Genomic DNA, 21,216 nt, shown 5'->3' with positions numbered 1-21,216 from the left:
CGACTGTACTAATCAGTTCATTACTAGCATAATTTTGCTTATGGTAAGAGTTTGGGGCTGGCTTTCTAAGGAAAGTGCATACAGTTGACTGACAGTGCAGTTATGGTTCCTCTTATTGTCTCTCCTTCTTCCTGTTTGAATAATTTCTGAACTTGTTTGTCAATGTCAAAGGAATTTGTCAGAGTTCAAAAAATTGCTGAGGTACCTAAATTCCCACAAATATGAGTATCGGTAGTTAGTTAGCGAAAAATTATTGTTTGTTTTTTTTTTGTTAGCTTTCTGGTCAGGTGATTCCTGCATAATTTTTGCTTTGTGCTGTCATGTATTCTCTCTTTTTGGGGGTGTCAGGAGGAGCAAGAAAGTCAGAGGAGTAACACTGTTACTGTAATCAGTAGAGATTAGGGTACAAGGAATGCAGATCTAGAACAGCTTGTTACTATTTCAGAATAATGTTGCAAAGTGGTATGTCTGTGCTTGTATTTGCATTACGATAATTTGCAAGTATATGGTAATTTATAATAAAATAACTATGCCAGATGTTTTTTTTTTGCATAAATTGTACCTGGTCTCCATCCCCAGAGATCTTCAACCCTAAACCCAGAATCATAGAACAGCCTGGAGCAGAATAGATCTCGAAAGACCATCTGGTCTGACCTTTCATGGGAGCAGGAGCCTAGATGACATTATCTAGCACCCTGTCCAACCACATATTGAAAACCTCCAGTGACAGGCACTCTGTCACATCCTTGAGGAGGTTGTTCCAATGATTGATCTCGCTGTAAAAAATTTTTTTCTTGTATCGAGAAGAAACCTTTCATAGTGCAACTTGTACCCATTGCCCTCTGTCTTGAGAGCCTCTGTCCTGTTTGTAACCACTGTTTAAGTACTGGAACACTCTAATGAGGTACCCCTTGAACCTCCTCCAGGGAGAAAAGACCTAAGCCCTTCAGGCTTCCTCACAGGGCAGGTTGTCCAGCTTTTTTATACTTAATCAAAAGCCTATGAATTCAATATTGGAATGCTTTGAAATTCATGATGTCTTTTAGCCTTCGTTTTCCTATATAACAAACCCCGAGCTTTTGGAATCAACTGTACACAGTTGTGAAGTTTGATTCCTGCAGAGTTAAGGCTTACGCCGTCACCTTGGGCATGTAAAATGAAACCTCTGGTTGTGGAAGTTGGGTGTGATATTGGCAATAAACAGCAAACTTAAATTGCTCTCTTCCTGGAGTACGCTGATCTTTATCTCCCTCTGTTTGCTTTCTACTGGATGTCTGTCTGCAGTTTCTTTAATTTTCTTTTTCAGTCTCTCAGGTTTAAACATAGCCTTCTTCTTCTTTTCTCCATTTTACCTATCACTATTTAATCTGCTTTCTGCTGCTAACCCCATCCTCCTTCTCCCCTCCCCCCCTTCTTTCTCTCCAGAAGCTCTTTGGAATGATTTTATACTTTCTTTGGCATCCAGCACAGGGCTAGTCTTGAGAATTCCCACTCCCTCACCCATTTCTGATGTGTTCAAGGTAAAGCAGGAATAAACTACCAATTTATTTGGAGTAGTAACCTGTGGAGGTGTATCTTCCCTTAAGTGGCTGAACACTTTTAATCTTTTTATTCACTCTTTTATCTTAGTATTTACAATACTTAAGCTTTATTATCTTGAAAAAAAACCAAACAAACCCAAAAACAAGCACCACCCATCCCCATCCGTTCCCCAACCCACCTTCTAGTTCTCCTTTGCAAGTCTCTTGTCCTCCTGTGGCTGTCCTGGATGCTTTTCCTGTCCTTCTGCAAACTCTGGGAAATTGAAGTAGGAAGAGAATCTGTGCTCTGCCAGTCTCTCTCCTGTTACCTTTTTAACACTCAAGTGTAAAAACTGCCTGTGCTGTAAGGTTCCATGGTGCATGTGTGGAAGTTCAGAAAACTTCCGTTTTCTTGTTTTCTTTTTTTTTTTTTTTTCTTCTTTTTTTTCTCCTTCCCTAGGATTTGCTTGCAGGTTTAAGAAATAGAAACATAATAGAGCCAATGCCTTTAACAGAGTACAGTAAGAAAGTATAAGCTGAGATTAAAGTGCTGGTCATCTAGCACTTGAGAAGTGCTTTTGGAAGAACCATACTACTGAAATAGCTTATTCTGAAAATACTGTATCAGTTTGCATGTGGTTTTAAACTTTTGAGATAATGCTTGCTGAGCATGGAATTAGCATTGGCTGTGTTACCTGGCATTTGGGAGAAGGTTTCTGAGTCATGTACCACGCTTGGCTGCTCTGCCAAGTTATGAGAAAAAAAATAGCTTTTTTCTCATAGTTCCCTCAATTACAACTGGTGGGGAGACTGGCTTATAAAAGCGCTGTGGGTTTTTCTGCAGTGACATCTGTGGTGTGTATATATATAGTAGGTTCCTAAGTTGGAAGCCAAGAGTATGTGGGAAGTGTGAAAGAGGGTTGGGGAGGGGAGCGAACAAGAAATTCAGACAAAAGGAAATTGTTCATGGAAGTTAGTGCCTTTTCTTAGTGATATTGATAAATTTCTGCTGCTGTTCAAACAGTCTAAATTATTCTCCTGATTCTGTTTCCTTTTGCTTTTTTCCTGTTGCCTGGAAAACACGAGTGGAATCTAGTAGGACAAGAGGCTGCTTTTGTATTGTTTTGTGGCTCCATTGCTAGCTATTGTCCTCTTAGCTCAGGCAGTTCATGTCAGTCTTTGTGTGGAGTAAGAAAAATGTTTTCCCTTTTTTCTTTAAAGATTAAATTTCTAGACTGTGAAGTTTGCTTTCATTTGAAAAGCAAGCAGTGTTAAGAATGTCTCCCACCAACCAATGCGTTTTTGCTTGCCATGTCACCTTTAGCACTTTGTTCATGGGGACGTACTTATTAAATTTGTGGGCTAGTTTGGGGTAAAGCAGTCTTGAAATCTAGTTTCAGTTTTTAATGTACTTTATTTAAAACAAAGGAAATCCAAGCAAGATGGTGCATTTCATGATTTTTTTCTCTCAGGAATAAAAACCAGATTGCTGACAATGTTGTATGTTTTCAACAGTTGGAAATAGAGCCAATTTTGCTCTTAAGTATGAGCAGAGCTCTAACGTGCCATAAAGTAACGTAGCCTTGAGCCGTGTTGCTGAGATCTTGCCTGTTGTAGCTGACTTAACTCTCTTCTTTACTAGACCAGTGAAGATTGTTTTTGAGGGCATTCTTGGAACAGAACTGAAATGTAGCTGTTTGCTAACATGAAAACTCACTCATGGATGCATAGCGTGGTACCAAAAAATTAGTTCTCTTGTAACAGTTTTTGCTGATAGTATTTAAATGCTCCTACTTCTTCATTGCCTTTATTTTTGCTGTATTAATTAATTATATAGGAAGGAAATTCTTTCCTGTTAGGGTGGTGAGGCACTGGAATGGGTTGCCCCGGGAGGTTGTGAATGCTCCATCCCTGGCAGTGTTCAAGACCAGGTTGGACGAGGCCTTGGGTGATATGATTTAGTGTAAGGTGTCCCTGCCCATGGCAGGGGGGTTGGAACTAGATGATCTTAAGGTCCTTTCTAACCCCAACTATTCTATGATTCTGTATGGTAATACAGAAAATATATTGAAAATGGAGGATACTGTAATTGATTACCTGTTTTGGTTTTTCTCTTTCAGGCATCTCTTAGCAAGCTAAAACTTACAGAACCATGGCTCAGTTTCCAACACCTTTTGGGGGTAAGTTGTTTATAGTGTATTCTGAGCTATTCTGATATACAAAAACTCTGCATAAATCTGCTGCTTTCTGAATATGTTCTCTATGGAAGTGTTCCTGTTTGTGGAGTATCTTTCTGAAATGATAGTTTATGTGATTTTGTGATGTTTATGCAGACCCATTAGAGAAAACATACAATTTTGTTGAGGCATCTCAGAAGAGTCAAACAGAAAAGCTGTGCTATATCCCTTTTTGTGCATTGATCCATTACAGTCCTATAGTTTGTAACTGTAGGGCAGGTAGGTCCAGGCCACTCAGCCACTGGCAATAGGACATAGCCTCATTCTGCAGTAGTTACGACTAAGAAGTGGAAATGCTTTTTCCTTTGAGGATTCATGAACTTTTTAGTTACTAAAAAGCACTGCAGATGTCTATGGATACTATCACTTCAAATTTCTTTTCCTTGTTGTCCCTAAACCCATGTTTAGATTACAACAAAGGTGCTGTATTTTTTTTTAGCTCTCCATTTATAATAGAGGAAGGTAGAGCATCTCAAACTTCAGTCATCTGAAAAATCCAGGAAGGGCCTCTGTGTAGTGCATCAGACTGTTCTACAAAGAGGAAGCTGAAATAAGCATGGGGCTAATGTAGTTTCTGGAATAGCTTTAATTTGTAGTGCAGTGTGAGGGGAGTTTGTTATGATATTCATACTTGAACCAAGTCTACCAAGGAGCATCATACCTCCTCTTAGAAGAATGACAGCAAAAGTCTAAGAATGTTGTGAGAGGAAACAAATGGTGTCAAGAAAATTCCAGTTTTTATGGGGAAATTTATCATCCTTTAGAGAATGCAACATTTTCTCTTACCTGTAGTCACCAAACAAGATGGAGAGGAGAAGATATATGCTGTCTCCATCTTGGGACAGCCCTCACTCCAAATGTGCAATATCTGGTATCCCTCTCCTTGTGAATAGCAGTAATGATGTTTTTTGGTTTTAATTCACTTCCTTTCTTTTTAAAGAATCTTTCAAGTCGGCTTGTGTATGGAGAGAGCACAGCACCCAATTTTTAAATTGGGTGACTCATTTATATTCCAGAACACAGCTACTTTTAAGGATGACTAATAAAATAAAAGGTTTGGTTGGATTTTTGTAATTGTTGGGGGAAATGTGCTATGCCTGACCTTCTGTTGATTTGTCCAGGAGAAGAAAGTGCTCATTTCATATGAGAGCCCACTGCTTCCCTTTTGCAGATGAGGGGATTGCTAAGCCATGTCAAAGAAAAGATGGTTAGAGGCTTGCTGTTGCATGGAGAATAGCTTGCTTATGAGTTAATTTTGTGGTTTGGTGACTGCCTTCTTTGTACCCAAATGTACTGAAAAGCCAAACCACCTCTGTATTGGCATCCAGGATCTGAAACCAGGAACGATGGCTTAGTGTTGAGTAAGATCTTGCCACATGTCCTCCCATAGCTCTTATTGTTTCCTCAAATAACAGAAGATGGAAATAAGGCAATGCCAGAGATGCCAGCCATATTTTTTTGACTGAAGAGAAGCTACTAGGCTTGCTTGGTTTAACATTGGCTCCTTTGATATTTGTTTCCCATAGTAGATATCCTAAAGGAGATTTATTGTTTCAATACCAACTGAATCTCTATCTGGAAGAGTAAATATTGATAATTGTGCATGTGTTCCAGTTACAGAGACTCCAGAGAACAAATCGACAAAATTTGTTGATAAAACAGTTAATAGAATACATTTTTAGTTACCTCATGCCATAAGAGTTTTTAGGTTTGTGTTTTACTGAATTCTTTGCAGAAGGATGGGAACAGCTGCGTTTGGGGTATTTTGTTTGGCGGTGGAGAGTTGGTTGGGTTTTTTGGGTTTTTTGGTACTGGATCATGCATACCTCAAATTGAGAGAGAGCGAGCCAGTAAATCATTGCAAATTTCATATTGGTTTCTTTGTTCGGGTTTTTTTGTCTTTCTGCTTTATAAAGAAATTCTTTCTGCCACATCCAGCCTCGGCATCTTAGGCAGGAGCAGTCATTTCCAATACAGGGAGTGATGTTCATCTGCCTCTGGTTGGCTCAGTCTGCATACTGGTCATAAAGTCTTAATCAACGCTATTCCTTTCCTCCTGTCCAGAGTTGTAACTAATTTTTGAATGAGCCAGTTCATGAGAAGATGGGGGAGATAATTGCTTACCTGCGCTTTAGGATGTTCATCCAAAGAAGAATCCTGTTCCATCCCCACAGGGAGCACAGCTATGAAATCTGTTTACAGTGTTTCTGTGAGCTTAATCACTAACATTCTTGAAGTTTTGGACTAATCTTAATACATCCTTTCATTGAATTAGATATTATTAGCCTGTCTGCTTCTAGAAATATATAGGTTACCTGAAACTGAGATGATAATTTTTTACCAAGAATATAGTTTTTCTTCTGTCAAAGAAATCTACTATTTAAAGGAATGTTTTTCTTTGCCTTGTCGACTTTCTTTTCTCTCCAAAGTACATTTTGCCACATGAAAGTAGATTTTAAATAGCAGTAATTCAGGAGACGGGGAATTCTCATGTTCTTCATAACTGCTGAGTCTGGTTCTGCAACCAGTTATATTACTTATTATATTATCTTACTATAGTCTTGAAGTAGTTTGAAATACTTGCTGTAAATGTTTGTGGACCTTATTACCTGAAATTTAATCTCTGAGAATTAAGTGCTGAGACAGAGGGAATGCTGAATCTCCTCTGTATTTTTCTGCAAGTCTACATTTTATCTTTTACTATTACTTCAATAAAACAGTGATTCCATTAACTGGATGCTTTCATATCAGTACGTTCCTATAGTGTAGGAGTTACAGGAAGATACACTGGTGCAATGTACTTGTAGGGATGTTAAAACCAGGATTTGTACTTGTTAGAAATTGTTCAGAGAAACCTGAAACACGGTGTTAGAGAGTTCATTGGAGGCCTGGAGGTCTCCAGTGGAAGTTGAAATATGTTTGCTCTGAGTACAAATAATCTGGAGGATAGAAGTGAAAAGTCTGCAAGAGGAGAGAGAGGAGAGAAATTGCTGCAAAAATAGAGAAAGCATTGCACTGGGGAAGGGTAGAGCATCTTAATGTAAACTAAATATTCACCTCCAATTTATGAGTGTGATGTGAAGAATCTGTCTGTGTAACATATTTTTACTCAGATTTCTTATTCTCAGAAGAATGAGGAGCACACTTTCCTGTGCTGTTGTTGCCCATGAGAAATGTTTACTATCTGGTTGAATCACACTTTTCCTAGACAAGTAAGGAGAATTCTTCTCTTACAATAGTGCAAAACCATGTAGTACACAACTGATTATTTGAGGTATCTTTTCAGTTAAAAGAACTTGCATTTCAGCTGTGTATACTCTGAGAGGCAAATGATCTGCAACCCCCTAAATATCTAGTGTTAGGAACTATCTGCATTATATCCTCTGGTGTGCTGATGTTGTCTTTTGTTGCCCATTTGTAAGTTTGATTGCTCTTTAAGTAGCTTGGTTGTAACTTTAATTTTTGAATGAGCCAGGTAAATAAGTCAGTGCTCAGCAGTCCTCTTCATTTGGTATCACATAGTTCTGGTAAGTTTGTAAGTCCTAACTGGCTATTTAAGGATTCATAAAGCTTTCAACTATAGGCTTTGGATGAATGGCTTCTGTGTGTATGTTGTTTTCAGAGGTCCAGTATGATTATAATTACACTCAGAAATACAAATAGTGTAGTTTTTAGATAATGTTTCTTAATTTTATTTCTCCATTTCTTTTGAACTAGGCAACCTGGATATCTGGGCTATTACTGTGGAGGAGAGAGCTAAACACGATCAGCAGTTCCACAGTCTGAAACCAACATCTGGATTTATCACTGGTAATGAAATAGTTTTCACTTCTAATTTCATTTAATAAAGTCTTAACTAATGAGCCTAAATATGGAGAGAGTTGCCTGGGAGACATTTGGGCATACAAATTTATAAAATTGGGCAGATCTTGCTTTTAAAATGAAAAATTACATAAATGAGAATGTTGCCTAAATGAAAAATGTATATCCAATTTTTCCAATGCTTTGCCACATCAACCCCGTCTTTTCTGATGTTTTCTGGTGTTTTTCTGACACTTACCAGCTATATACCTGGTTTATGCCACTTAATTTTTCTGTAAGTAGGATTAAAATGATTTATAATTATTTATAATTCTACAACTGCTCTGTAAAGCAGTTCTATTGTGTATAGCCAGCTGATACTTATGAACTGTAGAGCTGGAATTTAGGATGTGGAATCACCCCGATGCCTGGTGATATTTATAGTGCTTTGGATGTGCTCAGTGAATTAGCTCACTGTGCTGAGTCTGCCTGAGATGGAGTTAACTTCCCTCACAGCAGCCTGTATGGTGCTGTGTTTTGGATGTTTTGGCTATAGCTGAACAGTGTTTGCAAAGCCTCAAGGCTTTCACGATTTCTTACTCTGCACTCAGTGAGTAGGCTGGGGATGGTCAAAGAACTGGGAAGGAGAAAGAGCAGGGACAGCTGATCTCAACTGACTGAAGGGTTATGCCATACCACCATACTCAGCAAAAACTGAGAAGGGGGACTGTTGTCTTCCAAGGTAGCCATTGCTCAGAGCCTGAGCTGAGGAAGGTGGTGAGTAATTACCTTTGCATCATGTCTTGGTTTGTTGTTTTACTCTTTCACTTATGAAACTGTCTTTATTGAGGCCAACTAGTTTTCTGAATTTTCTCACTTCTGCTCTCCCTATTCTCTTCCCCATCCTGCTGGGGGGAAGGAAGTGAGAGAGTGACTGGGTGCTTAGTTTCTGTCTGGGGTCAATCCACCATGCTAACACACTAATAGGTTAAGAACTCTATAAATAAGGGTGTATCAATTTAACTGAAATCTATTTCAGAAACTGATTGTTTAAACAAGTGAAATCAGCATGAATGACCTTTTTAAAAATTCTAAATTGCAAAATCAATTGAAGTTGTGGGAAGCAAAGCTGCAAGTAAAGGAATTATACGGATACTACTAAATTTTCATGGACCACCACTGATTTGTTTTGGTTTTAAAAGCAATAGGATGCCTACTATGCCTACTTTTTGTCAGTTTGGTTTTTTTGCATTTAATTTTCTTTAGAGCTATCTAAACTCTGGTGCTCAATTGAAGTGAAAGGTATAGAAGTGTTTTTCCTTTCTTACTGTCTGATCCATCCAGAAGATTTCCAGAGTGTGAAATTGGAATTAGATTCTTAGCAGCATCTCATTGGAGCCAAACATGCCTCCAAGTATACAGTTTGATTGTTTCTGCTAATGTTACATAACAGATATGGTACAAAATAATACTGGCTTTATTGACCTCCTTGGATATTTAGTGCTATTTCTGTTCTGTTTATAAATTTCCTTTACAGACCACATTATTTCCAAATGCCTAATCCTTTTGTAACTGTTTTGCTATCCTCACCTTTAACTGATAGTTGGAAAATGACTTGGAAATATACCATTGCTTTCTTTAATAGTGGCTTCTCAGGGTAAAGATCACTTTATTTAGTTTGTACTAGCTGACTGGCATTATACTTCCAAAGAAATCTAAGATGGAGTTTATATTGATACATACTTTCCTGGCATAAAAAATTTCCTTATTCTCACAAGGTGTAGGATTCCTGCAAACAGAACCATAAATGCAGGTTGGGGACTGTGAACCATGAGCTTCCCATTTCCCTATATGTTTATGCACAGTTGACTTCATGTGGTGCCGATTGTCTCAGACTTTAACAGGACATGCTTGCTGGAAATAATCTGGTAGGTTTGCAAGGGACAAGAGAAGTTTAAGTCTTATACTCTGTTATGTATGTCTAGCATTAAGTATTTATGGTTTTACTGTTGTTTCTGTTTAGATATTTTTGACTTATTATTTCCTCTTTCTTCTTGCAGGTATTTTTAGCATATTCTAAAATGATGTCCTATTTATTTTATAGGTGATCAAGCTAGAAACTTTTTTTTTCAATCTGGGTTACCTCAACCGGTATTAGCACAGATATGGTGAGTATATGGGAGGGGATGGGAGAATTGCAGTTATATCACAGAATGAAGTTTACTGGTACAGACCAGGACAGTAACGAACCTTGCAAAATTTGTTACAAAAATTAAGACTGGCATAGACTATTTCTGTTGTAGTTGGAGGTACAGCTTGAAAGCTTGAAATTTTTACTATTCTTTGGTGAGTTTAGACAGATCAGAATCTCCATTGCTGTATATTACACATTACGTACATTTCTGCAATCTGCCAGTTTCTTCGTTCAGGATTGTAATTCTTTCTGCTCCAAATTATATGACTTCAACATGCTAACTTGCATGGATTATTCATAATTTATATAAATTACATTATTACTAAGACTTTGGTGCTAGACAGAGTGAAATAATGCTGGTCAAATTCTAGATTTGAAAAAAGCAGCAGAGGGATGGATAGCTTTTGCCAAACTTGTTAACTTTTCCTCTGTTTTTAACTGTTTGAAAGAGTAGTGTGTTGCAGTTATAAAAACGTTTTAATGTAGTAAAGATTTCTGAAGGCAGAATGTTGTTCCGACTGGAGAGAGAAAAGAATTCTTTTCTTGCAAGAAAAACAGTTGCTTTGGAAACATAGGGTTTACATTGCTGGATTTACATGGCTTTTAAATAAATAGCTCATTTTCTTTTAAAATTATCTTTATCTTACAAATATCAAATCTGGTCTGGTTATCTTATTTGCCTTAGATGCAGTGAAAGTTCAAATGTTCCTTTGGAACTTCTTTCACCTTTTAATTAAACAAGGAAAAAAGTTTTGTCTTAAACAAGGTATCCTTTCTTCAAAAAATGTTCCATAGGCGTTAGCTTAAAATAGGTGTTAACAAAACTGAATGATTGTAAATAGTCTGATTAAAAATCTCTTCCTCTCTGAATTATTCAGTTTTTCAGCCTCTTGAGAAGGGAGGGAATCATTCCACTAGTTCCGTAGTTGTCATAGAGACCAGGCCTGAACTTGCACATTTTTTAAATAAAGCTGAACTAAAACTTATTCATGCTGCCTTTATAAATCATAAAAAAGTATGTAGATGTGCCTTTCTCACTGTCTCCTTCCCTTTTTCAGTTATCTTTGAAGTAAGAAAAGTAAATATTTAGAATAAAAATCTAGATCGCTTATATATATTCCCAGTTGGAATTAGAATAACCAAGTAGGAGAACAGTTGCATAGTGGTAGTGGTAGAGGTCTTCCTCTTAAACATAAAAAATAAAAAATAGAAAATAAAAAAAGGAACATCCTTCTTTTATTCCACAACTTGAATGATTTAACTCTTTTGATCTATCAGTGAACGTTTATTTGTAACCTACCATAGCTTACTGCTGTCCCACAGAAACAATAGAAGTCAGACTGTTTAGTGGCAAGAAGTCCTTTGCAGGCTGCAGAGGACATCACAATGTGCTCAAGACTGCATAGAAAAATGTGAATCGTTGTTTGTCTTAGCTGCCAGGGGTAAGATCTCAAAGGAGCACACTTGCTTTGTGAATTAATAGCAATACTCTGATGTTGCCCATCTAAATCTCTAGTAACATGGACATAGATCCATGAGTATTTTAAGGGGGGGTGGGGGGGGAGTTCTGGAGTAGAGATCCCAAAATCTCTGAGACAGATGAGCTGCATAAAAGTTCTTTTGTGTCCAAATTCTTTATTTCTTGACTAGATGTATTTTTTTTTATTTTTTTTTTAAGAGAGAATATAATTACTAGTGGGAGAGAACGGGAGGTACAACAGTCTTTAAGGAAGGAAACTTGTTTATCTGAGTAGAGCAACTTGTGAAACTCTTCAAATTAATTTTCTGATCCTAGAAATATGTAGGTGTGTGTATGTGGTGTTTTAGAAGTGTTTTCCTATTCTTCATGACTTATTGTGAATGCAGTTGATAGTATTAATCTGCTTGCCACCTAAGAGCCCGGCATTTATTTCATGAAGGATTACCTACAGCTGTATGTAGACAGCCTTATGTTAATACAAAGTTTCATCTGTTTTGTTGGCTATAAAAGTTATTGTACAGAAAAACGCGACTGGGAAAGGAACTGGGGAAGGATTGGCCCAATGATTGATTTACCTTACTGCTTTCAGAGCTCTTCACAGTAAAAGCAAACCTTGTATCTCTCTGAGTTTCCAAATGTATTATTTCATGGGTGAGAGTGTTTTATTGGCATGAGCAATATAAGGATTTTGACTGTCTAATTTTAATTAAAATTGAATTGTCTTTTTTGTATCATGAAAAAATTGTTTTGACTGGAACTTCAGGAAATGCTAGCTAGGTAGCTGAAGTACCAGTTAAATGTCTTCTGCCTCAAGAGCTGCTTTGAGAATATTATGCAGTTGATGTAATTGTTTAGAGGATGATAAGCTAAGGAGTATATCTTGTAATTTCTTTCTGCTATTAATCAAAGCTTCCCCAGGATTCATGTTCCTTAAAAATAGCACCTCCATGATTTTTAGCATTGAGAATTCCTGTGTCCCTTCTACTCATCATTCATTTAAGAAAAGTCTTCAGGACCTCAGTAGAGCAAATTACTGGAATTATTAAGGTCTGTCATGACAACATACTTACTGTTCTACCTTTTACAAGCTTTGGAGTCTGCCAAGCTGGTAATCTATTAAGAAGGCTCTAAGTAGGCTTTGAATTGAGACTGCAGTGGCTCAGAAGATAAGTGTTTTTAAGTAGGCAATAATCTGGCTTTCTTCTAAAGCTGTTATGAATGGTGGCCTCAAAAAGCAACTTCCATGTAGCTTGTTTCTCTGGAATTAAATGAGAACTAAAATAATCAATGCCATCTGTTTTTCGTGCATTTAGAGTTAACTTATTTTTCCAGGACAGATTTAAGCCATTGGTTGACTTACTGATTTCTGACATATGCTTCTCAAACCTTCTTAAATTTGTGTCCAAGTGTGGGAGTAAAGGGTTGTACTCTCACACTTGTATGAGGTGTAAGGTAATATGAGGTTATATGAGTTGTAAGTCTTACTACATATGTATTGATTAAATGACTGATGCTAAAGACATAATTTCTTCTCACTAATTATGTCTGCATTTTATAATGCAACATGTGATTGTATAATCTAATATGGGAATGTAAAGCTAAATAAATCCAGATTTTTTTTGAACTGCAAGGAGATTTCCTTGTTTTAACACTCTGCTGTTTTCATAGAGGTAGACATTTTATAGGCTGGTCATAATCATATTTGATGGGAAAAAAACCCTATACATGATCAGTTTCTGTGCTTCATAAATGCAGAATGCATGCTGTAGAAAAGAGGAGATAAAGGAAGAGGAAAAGATCTGCAGAGGAACAGTTTTGTCAGCACCTGAAACCTAGCATTGTGATGAAGCCCACTGCAGCTATTCTCATTAGAAAACCCCTGTTATAATCACAAGCCTGTTGGATAAAATATGATAAATATTTAGTCAAGGTTTAATCTACTTACTGCTCTGCACTGGTTCCGGCCAGACCTTAAATGAAACAAATTTAAGGACATTACATTCTTCCAAATTTCATTAGAAGCAGAGGGGGTTGTGTGTACTGTCAGCCACTCACTGCCTTTAAGGTGATGTTTATTCAAAAATAGCACTGCAATCTGACAGCATGATACTAGGCTCAGTAATTAGAACTTAAAATTTGTCTTATTCTTGCACTAAAGATTTTGTAAGACTAGCTGATTTTCGTTAGCATGCTGTAAGAATGTATACATTCTTACATACAGAATGTATAAGTTCTGTAGTGTGTACATAATTTTTCTTACAAATTTGTGCTGTTAAGTTAAATAACAAAGCCATTGATGTAGAGTAAATGAGTTGAACAGGTGGTCAGACAAAATTAAAAGCTACTGATGAGTATGTGAATAGGATTTCATTAAAGCAGAGAGACTGGTGCACATCAAAGTTTCTTATTACTGGACAATTAATATTTTCTTATGTAGAATGCAAAGACTTACAGTATTCTAGCAGCAGACTCTGTAAACAGTGCCTGGAGAATCAAGTTTGCCTACATTATGCTATTTACTCTTACTGTATTTTCATGGCAATTATTGAGGGACTCTTCCTGTGCTTTAGTAATGGAAAGGCTTAAATTTTGTAAGTCAGAATATTTGTAAGTGTAGAAGCCTGTTAGGTTGAACAAATAAGACTATTATAAATACAACCTGTGTAATTATTTTGCTTGAAAGCAAAGATGTAGGGAACTCTGTGACTATTTATTTGAGCTGTTGGTGCCAGTTGGTCACTATGGAGCTTACTGACTTCTCTGTATGTTGAGGAATAAGCTGTCTTTGGGAAGACCACTGACTTCTTTGAGTGCAGTCCAAAATCTGCTAGAACAGGTTTATCAGGATCAATTTCTCTAGCTTTGTTCCTATGCACATCCTCAACTTTCTAGCCATACAAGCCTGTTTTTCACTCCCCATTTCCACTGGGCATTTGACAGAAGAATGGATAAGCAAATATTGAACTGAACTTTCATTAAAAACACCACACATTTTACTTGTTGAATATTTTCTAATTTTCTTTGGTTGCCTTCAAAAAGGTGTGCTGTCTGTAAGCATCAGTTAAATGAATCAAATTATCTACTCCTGGGTTTTAGAGTTCTTCAGAGTCTTAATTTTCTAATGAGGCTTTCTCACCCTTAGTATTCATTGAGTGTATGTCAGTTCAGTTTCTATTGCAAACCCCACAAATGACAGTGCTTCAAAATATACATTTAGCCATTAAGTTTCTGACATTCTAACATTCCAAATACCTGTTGCTTCTTGAATGTTTTGGGTTTGTAAGACCTGCAGCATGTTTTCTTCCTGAGTTAGACTTCTAACATTGCTGTTAATAGGTGGTGACTAATAGATGTTTCAGGAACTGTTTTGATAGTAAAAAGTAAAAGGTGTATGAAGAAGAAAATGAAATGAACTGAGTAATACTATTCCTTATAAGCCTAATAAGTGATTTTGGGCAGCAAAAATTCTACAGCATGTTGTGGGACACTTCCATCCTGCAGCTGAAAAATAAGCAGAGTGGATAGTCTTAATTGTCATAGTTAAGCTATGAAATCCTTAAAAATTAATTTGGACTTTTTACAGGAATTTTGAGTTGATACAAACAAATCAATTGTAGAGAAAATTTTAGAGAGATAATAAATGTATTTTTGAGATTTATACCCATTTCATTGTATAGGAGGAAAAGCACGACATACTGCATACGTGCAATCTTTTTGCAGGTTTATTTATAGTGGCTTGTGGTACATACACCCCACTGGACAGAAGAATAAGATGGAAGCTAATAAACTCTTAGTATTTTTATGTCCAGAGAAAGCCATTGTACTTCAGAATTAACCAAATACGGATAACCTCAGTAACAAAATGTGAGAAACCTACTTTGTGTTCTTAGCTATTTTCTAGAAGTAATTATACTCTCATTTTATAACATACATTAATCATTAACAGCTATTACAGTCTATCCTTGTTGCTAACACTCATAAGAGGAAGGCTTTTCTGCTTTCAGTAGGGTTCTCCCACTTCTTTCTGCAAGTTGTGCGAAGACAAAACTATTGCATCTTCCTCTTTAACTTAGCCTGCCAGTACATCAGGAAGCATTAGTGTGTCTCTTGCTCTTCATGGAAGAATAATCAGAAGCTGAGACAGACTTTAGAGCAGTGGTGTCCTGCAAAGAAGAGGAGACATGCATTCCAAATTGATGCTTCTCTTGGCCCAGGTCTGCCATGCTGGCCTTCCTTCTTCCTTCTGCTGGTTGGACTACCATACATCAAGTCTGGCTGCTACAGTAGGATCATTTTTATTGATTACTTGTCAGATGAACTGCATACTAAGTGATCGTGACTGAAACTTGAATCTGAATTGCATTGTGCTGTGTGGGTCCCAGGATAGTCCCAGTTTATACTAAATTTAGGCTCCCAAAGGCTTGGTGGTAGTGGAATAAGAAGAAAGTTTAAAGTTATAAAAGAGCAGACAGATTTTTTGTGTAAATTAAACTTCTCTATAACACCTAGAAGTTCTCACATCCAAAACTTGTTCTTCAATGAAATATATGTAGTAATTCATTATCTTTCAGGGAGTGGTGCAGTGCATACTTTTCTTTCTAACTGTAAGCCTCAGAGTCTACAGTTTCTTTCACCAGACTTTCTCTTTCTTTAGATACTGTTGCCAGTTTGTCAGTAGTATTATTTAGTCTTGTGACATCAAAATTAGTGGATTAAGACAGTTGACACTGCTGAAAATACAGTCTTAAAAGTATTGGGAAGGGTTGGAGTGTCTCCATTTTTGGGGAAATGCTACTGGTGATCTAACCAGGGGAAACTCTTTAAGATGTATGGTTGGCCTGTGGCAACCGCTGCTGGGATCTGCCACTTCGTTGACTTTTCTTGGTTTTTTTTTGGCTGTGGTGGGAGGGATTTCATTTTTGTGACTGCTTTGCCATTTCATTTACCTGGCTGTCTACTTATTTAATTTTCAATTATAAATAACTGTCAATTTATTGCAGTACTTTTTTGATAACTGTTCACATACTTGCATGAAAGCTTTCCTTGGCAGGGATTTGATCAGACATAAAGCTCTAGTTTAACTAGTCTGTGAGGGTCCTTTACGTTGTCATGTCCATGCCATATAAATGTACTCATAAACTTTCAAATATCTATTATTCCAATACTGAAATGTGCACTTAATTCTCCAAATGAATGCAAAGGAATAAGCGTAATGTTTAAAACTAAGTTTATAACCAATCACATTACTAATGTGCATTTACTCTGTTTTTTTGGTTTGCAATTGCAGCAACTAACATTCTTCTTCCTGCTTTTCTCCTGCCAACTGCCTAGCCCTATTCCCTGCTGAGCATGGTTTTCTTAACCATCAAATGAAGAAACAAAAAGAAGACTGTTTTAAGTCAGACTACTTTGCATGAAAGCCTATTCAAGGTCTAGGCTCAATATTTTATCTTGAGTACTATTGTTTAACTGAAAACATTTATACACTTGCAGATGTAGCAAGTGTTTAGTAAAGTGCACAGAATTAAAGAATGTTTCATTTTAAGTGCAGCTGAAGTGCAGATTTGCAGATTAAATAATTTGATTCTCTGTGGTGCTGTTTGCAGTACCATTTATTTTCATTTGTGTGATTTTGCAAGGTTTTTGTAGAACTACATTAATCCTTCTTTAGGTGCTCCACTGTAATTCTTCTAAGAATTGAAAAGTGAATTAAACAATATTCATTAATCATGCAAAGAAGCTCTTGGTTTAAACAGTGTCCAGTTTTATGATCACTTTTAGCCTGGCATAAATATTTTTAAGGGAAATTAATTAGTCTTAAACGAACATGCCTTTGTGTGCATGGTCTTAGGTCAGTTCCTGAAGTTCATAATTTAAGAATCTAAGTGTGAAAATCATGTATTTTGTAGGGCTCTAGCTGACATGAACAATGATGGGAGGATGGATCAGTTGGAGTTTTCAATAGCAATGAAACTTATCAAATTAAAACTACAAGGTTATCAACTCCCATCTGCACTGCCTCCTGTCATGAAGCAGCCACCTGTTGCTCTGCCTAGTGCCCCAGGATTTGGTAAGGTCTTTGTTTTCCTCCTTGTCAGCTTGTATTGTAGCAACCTAAGTTGAATTTGATTGTTGTTTTGCAGTTTCTAAAAGAAACTTTTAAGAAAAAATACTTCTAAAAGTACGTGAATTCAAAGCCAAATGCTGCCACATGCCTGCGTGTGCTCAAGAAAACCCATCTCAATGAATTTTTATCACCCAACCACACTGAATAGCATAAGCTGAGGTCCTGTTTGCTTCAGGTCTCCTTACACTGCTCCCTGTGTGTTTTAAGCAAAAGTGATTCTGGGCAAAAAAGATGGATCTAATATGAGGGCTAATACATTCCAAAGTGATGGAGTTTTTGTTTGAACTGCTATCATCAAGGAATCTCCAGCTTTGGCAAGATTAGCTATGTTTTTTTTGACTTTTTACAAGTCATGGTAGTAATGCATCCCTTTGCTGTTATTTTAGAAACAGCGCTGCACTGTGATTAGCTAGAACAGCTGCTGATTCAGTTCTCATAGTTAAGTACTGCCAAAGTTGCCATCATTTCAAAGTAAAAAGTAGAGAAAATGGGATGATGAGGGGAAAGTAACTAAATGAAGCTGAATCTCATGTTTGACACCTTGATGTTTTGCTGTATTCTGTAGGGAGCAGTTCTTTACCTTTCTGTTTTAGTTGTCACTGGGACTCGATTTGGTTTGGGCCTGAGAATCACTGCTGTCCTTAAGAAAAAAGAACAGTGCATTTGATAAGCTGTGTGCAACCATGTTGTTTGATCAGTTGTTGCTTCCACAAGTTTTAAAAACAGTTTTATTTCTGACTGTAAGAAATCAGTGGAATTGAAGAGGTCAAATACCGGCTTAAGTGAGAAAAGGCATAATAAAACCAAACAAGGAAACCAGCAAAACCTGTGATTTTAATTCTCAGTCACTGTAGACTTGATCTCAGCTGTTTGCACACACCCTTATTCTTCCTATTGGCATGACTGGAACTCCTTATGCTTCCTGTTATCCATGCAACTGTGCATACACCTAAAATACCTCATTACTGTGCTTTACCTTATTAGCTTTGCACTGTTTCATCTTGACAATAGGCTGCAAGCAGTTACCCTGAATCTTGTTCTTTTCATCTGTGGCTAAATGTAGGCTGTGGGTTCATTACTCACTGGAAGTTGACAGTGCTGCTCTTCATTTAGTTTGAGGCAAACAATTCTTTTTTTCAGCAAATGCTAATAGACTTTTTTGGTTAGTGTTGCATCCAATGCGATCTTATATGCATACATTAGAAAGTGCTGTGTTGTTCCCTCTGCATTGTTTTATGTTCCCCTGCCATGCTAATGGTGCAGTGAACTGTAAGAGTTCTTTCAAGGGTTGTGTGAAAGTTTCCATTTCAGTTTGCTCTTTAATTCTGCTTTTACTGCTGGGTTGCAGGCTACAGTTAAATTGTTGTATCGTATTAGGAGTCTCGAGATTAGAAAAAAAATCTCCTTCTCTTGCCCTTAGGTATTGGGGGCATTGCCAGCATGCCATCTCTTACATCAGTTGCCCCAGTGCCAATGGCATCTATTCCAGTAGTAGGAATGTCTCCACCATTAGTATCTTCTGTTCCTGCAGCAGCAGTACCTCCCCTGGCTAATGGAGCTCCTGCTGTTATACAGCCTCTGCCTGCTTTTGCTCATCCTGGTATGCTACACTGAGACTTTGTTTACTCTCTTGCTATTAACAAATTATTTTGCCATTTTCTTTGGGTCCAGAGAACAGTAGACATGGAATTAGCCATTCTAACTTACTTTAAAGAGTGACTTTGGGTAAAGACTATACTTTGGTTTAGCCCAATGTAATTGGTTAGCAAACTTGTATAAAAGTTAAAAAAAGAAACATAGACATACCATACTGTAACAGTCGGTCATGTTGAGAGAAATATTAACCCTGTTACAAGAGCGGTGTGATAAATCTAGCTTGCCAGCAAAATGGAAAATGGTACTCTACGATATATTTATAACCATTGAAGTACTGCTGTTTGTTGGGATTACATTAAAATACTGGACTACATATGACTTCTAACACAATCTAATTTGATTAATCACAATCTAATTTGATATCAACAGTGTTTGCACAAACTGTGAAAGTAAAAACATGAGGGAAGTGTGTTTTCGCCTATTCTGTTAGACGTTGTTAGTTTATCTTGGTATTTTTAAAAGTGGTACCATCAAAAGGATCATAATGCTTGTATTTGTTGTTAGAACCTAACTGAACAACACTGAAATTCTACATTTTAAAATGGTAATATAATATATGTATTCTGTTATTTACAGCCACATTGCCAAAGAGTACTTCCTTTACTAGATCTGGTCCAGGATCACAGCTAAATGCAAAACTGCAAAAGGCACAATCATTTGATGTGGCTAGGTAAGTTGGTAAGGAAGGAGCGTATGTGTGTATCTGGTTCCTCAGAGTTAGAAAAATGACTTCTCTTTCACAAAGTTGTTTTCTGAAATAATATTTACTTGCAGAAATCAATTCCTGCTGAGATACTTCAGGATTTCATAGTATGTTGTGGTTTCACAAGGAATGCTCCATGAGTAATGAATCATTGAAATATAATAATTAACTATTACAGTATGTGTTGACACTATTTACAAACTCTTGGAAACTTAATTTTTAGAAAAGCATTTGCTTCTGTAAACATAATCTGCATTGTGTAATACTACATAGGCCTATTAGTGAGAATCCTCCTGTTAGTGAGAAAACATAACAAGCAATATTCTTTAAAATTAGCAACTGTAGGTTAATTTTTTAAAGCAAAATATTTAATAGTTCTCATATTTTAAGTGCATTTCACATGAATGTTTCTTGTGTATTCTTCAAGTTCTGCATGAAAAATCACCTAAAAGGCTTTTAGATTATTTCAAGGCCTAAGAAAAGGTATGGTTAGGCAAAATGAAATGTATCTAACAAAATCAAACTTCCTTAGAGGGGGTAAGAGAGTAATTTCCCAAGTCTTTATAAATCAAACTTTCTTACAGGTCTGTACTACAGATTTTTTTTAAGGAGAAAATGGCTTGGGATGTTATTTAATTTATTTTTTAATTTTTTTTATTTTCCCATTTTTTCTTGTGCCCTGGTATTAGATAAGGACACTACTGACTATTGTCAAATAGGATTAAAAATCTTTCAAAGCAAACAATTTTTTTTCTCTTTGAAACTTAGTAGTATTAGGAACATAGTGATGCTCTGATATAATTTTCAGAGATACAAGAAGTTATCTGCTTTGTCATAACAACACTTAGTCTTTATAATGAATGGAGTTCAAGAAACTTCATCTGAGATGGCTTCTAGATATTCCATAAGAGGGCTGATACAGTTTTGGGGTTCACTATATCTGTCTCTTACTGGTCACTTCTATTGCCAACAGAGGCCTGAACCTCAGGTGAGATGATTTCTTTTCTGAGGTGAAATTGCATGGTTCTCTAACTCTGGGCTGAGACTGGAGCTTCCTCAGCTCCACACTGTTACTTCAGTAACTCTGAAACGTCTGCCAGCAGTTCCTTCCCAGACTGCTGCTAATGCTGAATTATGAACTGGTGTGTGTCTTCAAGTTTTATTTTGGAGAAAACAGATAGCAAGGTAGTTGATTTGCAGAGTTTATGGAAAGGGAGGAAGAAGAGCTAAGCCCATTAAATTGAAAGGTAAAGTTGAAGGTTTTTTTGTTTATTTTTTTTCATAACCGAGAATTATTTTGAATTTTGAGAAGGGTGAAATTCAAAATTTCATTTGTGGTGCTTTTATAATTCTGTCTGCCGAGTCGCCAGTAGTGAACTCTTGGCATGCATGGTGTTTGGCATACAGGAGTCAACTGTTTCGTCCTCCAACCTTTTTTTCCTCCAAAAGTACCATTTGAGTATCTATGAAGGAGAGTTTCATTACTTAATGTGTAATA

The 21,216-nt window shown here is 36.8% G+C and overlaps 1 protein-coding gene across 9 annotated transcripts in view; it reads left to right on the top strand.

Moving 5' to 3' along the window:
* Positions 1-21,216, top strand: part of ITSN1 (intersectin 1) — a 136,853-nt gene that overhangs the window by 27,640 nt on the left and 87,997 nt on the right. For 7 of the 9 annotated variants that reach the window (XM_057410105.1, XM_057410106.1, XM_057410107.1 and 4 more), the window contains exons 2-7: positions 3,641-3,700; positions 7,475-7,567; positions 9,663-9,726; positions 17,142-17,302; positions 18,780-18,959; positions 19,592-19,685. In XM_057410105.1, the coding sequence (XP_057266088.1) occupies positions 3,673-3,700; positions 7,475-7,567; positions 9,663-9,726; positions 17,142-17,302; positions 18,780-18,959; positions 19,592-19,685 (620 nt within the window). In that variant the 5' untranslated portion in view covers positions 3,641-3,672. Of the gene's footprint in view, positions 1-3,640; positions 3,701-7,474; positions 7,568-9,662; positions 9,727-17,141; positions 17,303-18,779; positions 18,960-19,591; positions 19,686-21,216 lie in introns of those variants that run through there. The other 2 variants (XM_057410112.1, XM_057410114.1) reach the window with 2 other exon arrangements.

The sequence above is a fragment of the Pezoporus wallicus genome, unplaced genomic scaffold (genome assembly GCF_028554395.1).
Source record: "Pezoporus wallicus isolate ANWC-B61680 ecotype Strahan unplaced genomic scaffold, APGP_CSIRO_Pwel_v1 contig_7011, whole genome shotgun sequence".
Lineage (NCBI taxonomy): Eukaryota > Metazoa > Chordata > Aves > Psittaciformes > Psittacidae > Pezoporus > Pezoporus wallicus.
This window is presented reverse-complemented; position numbering and strand designations above follow the sequence as displayed.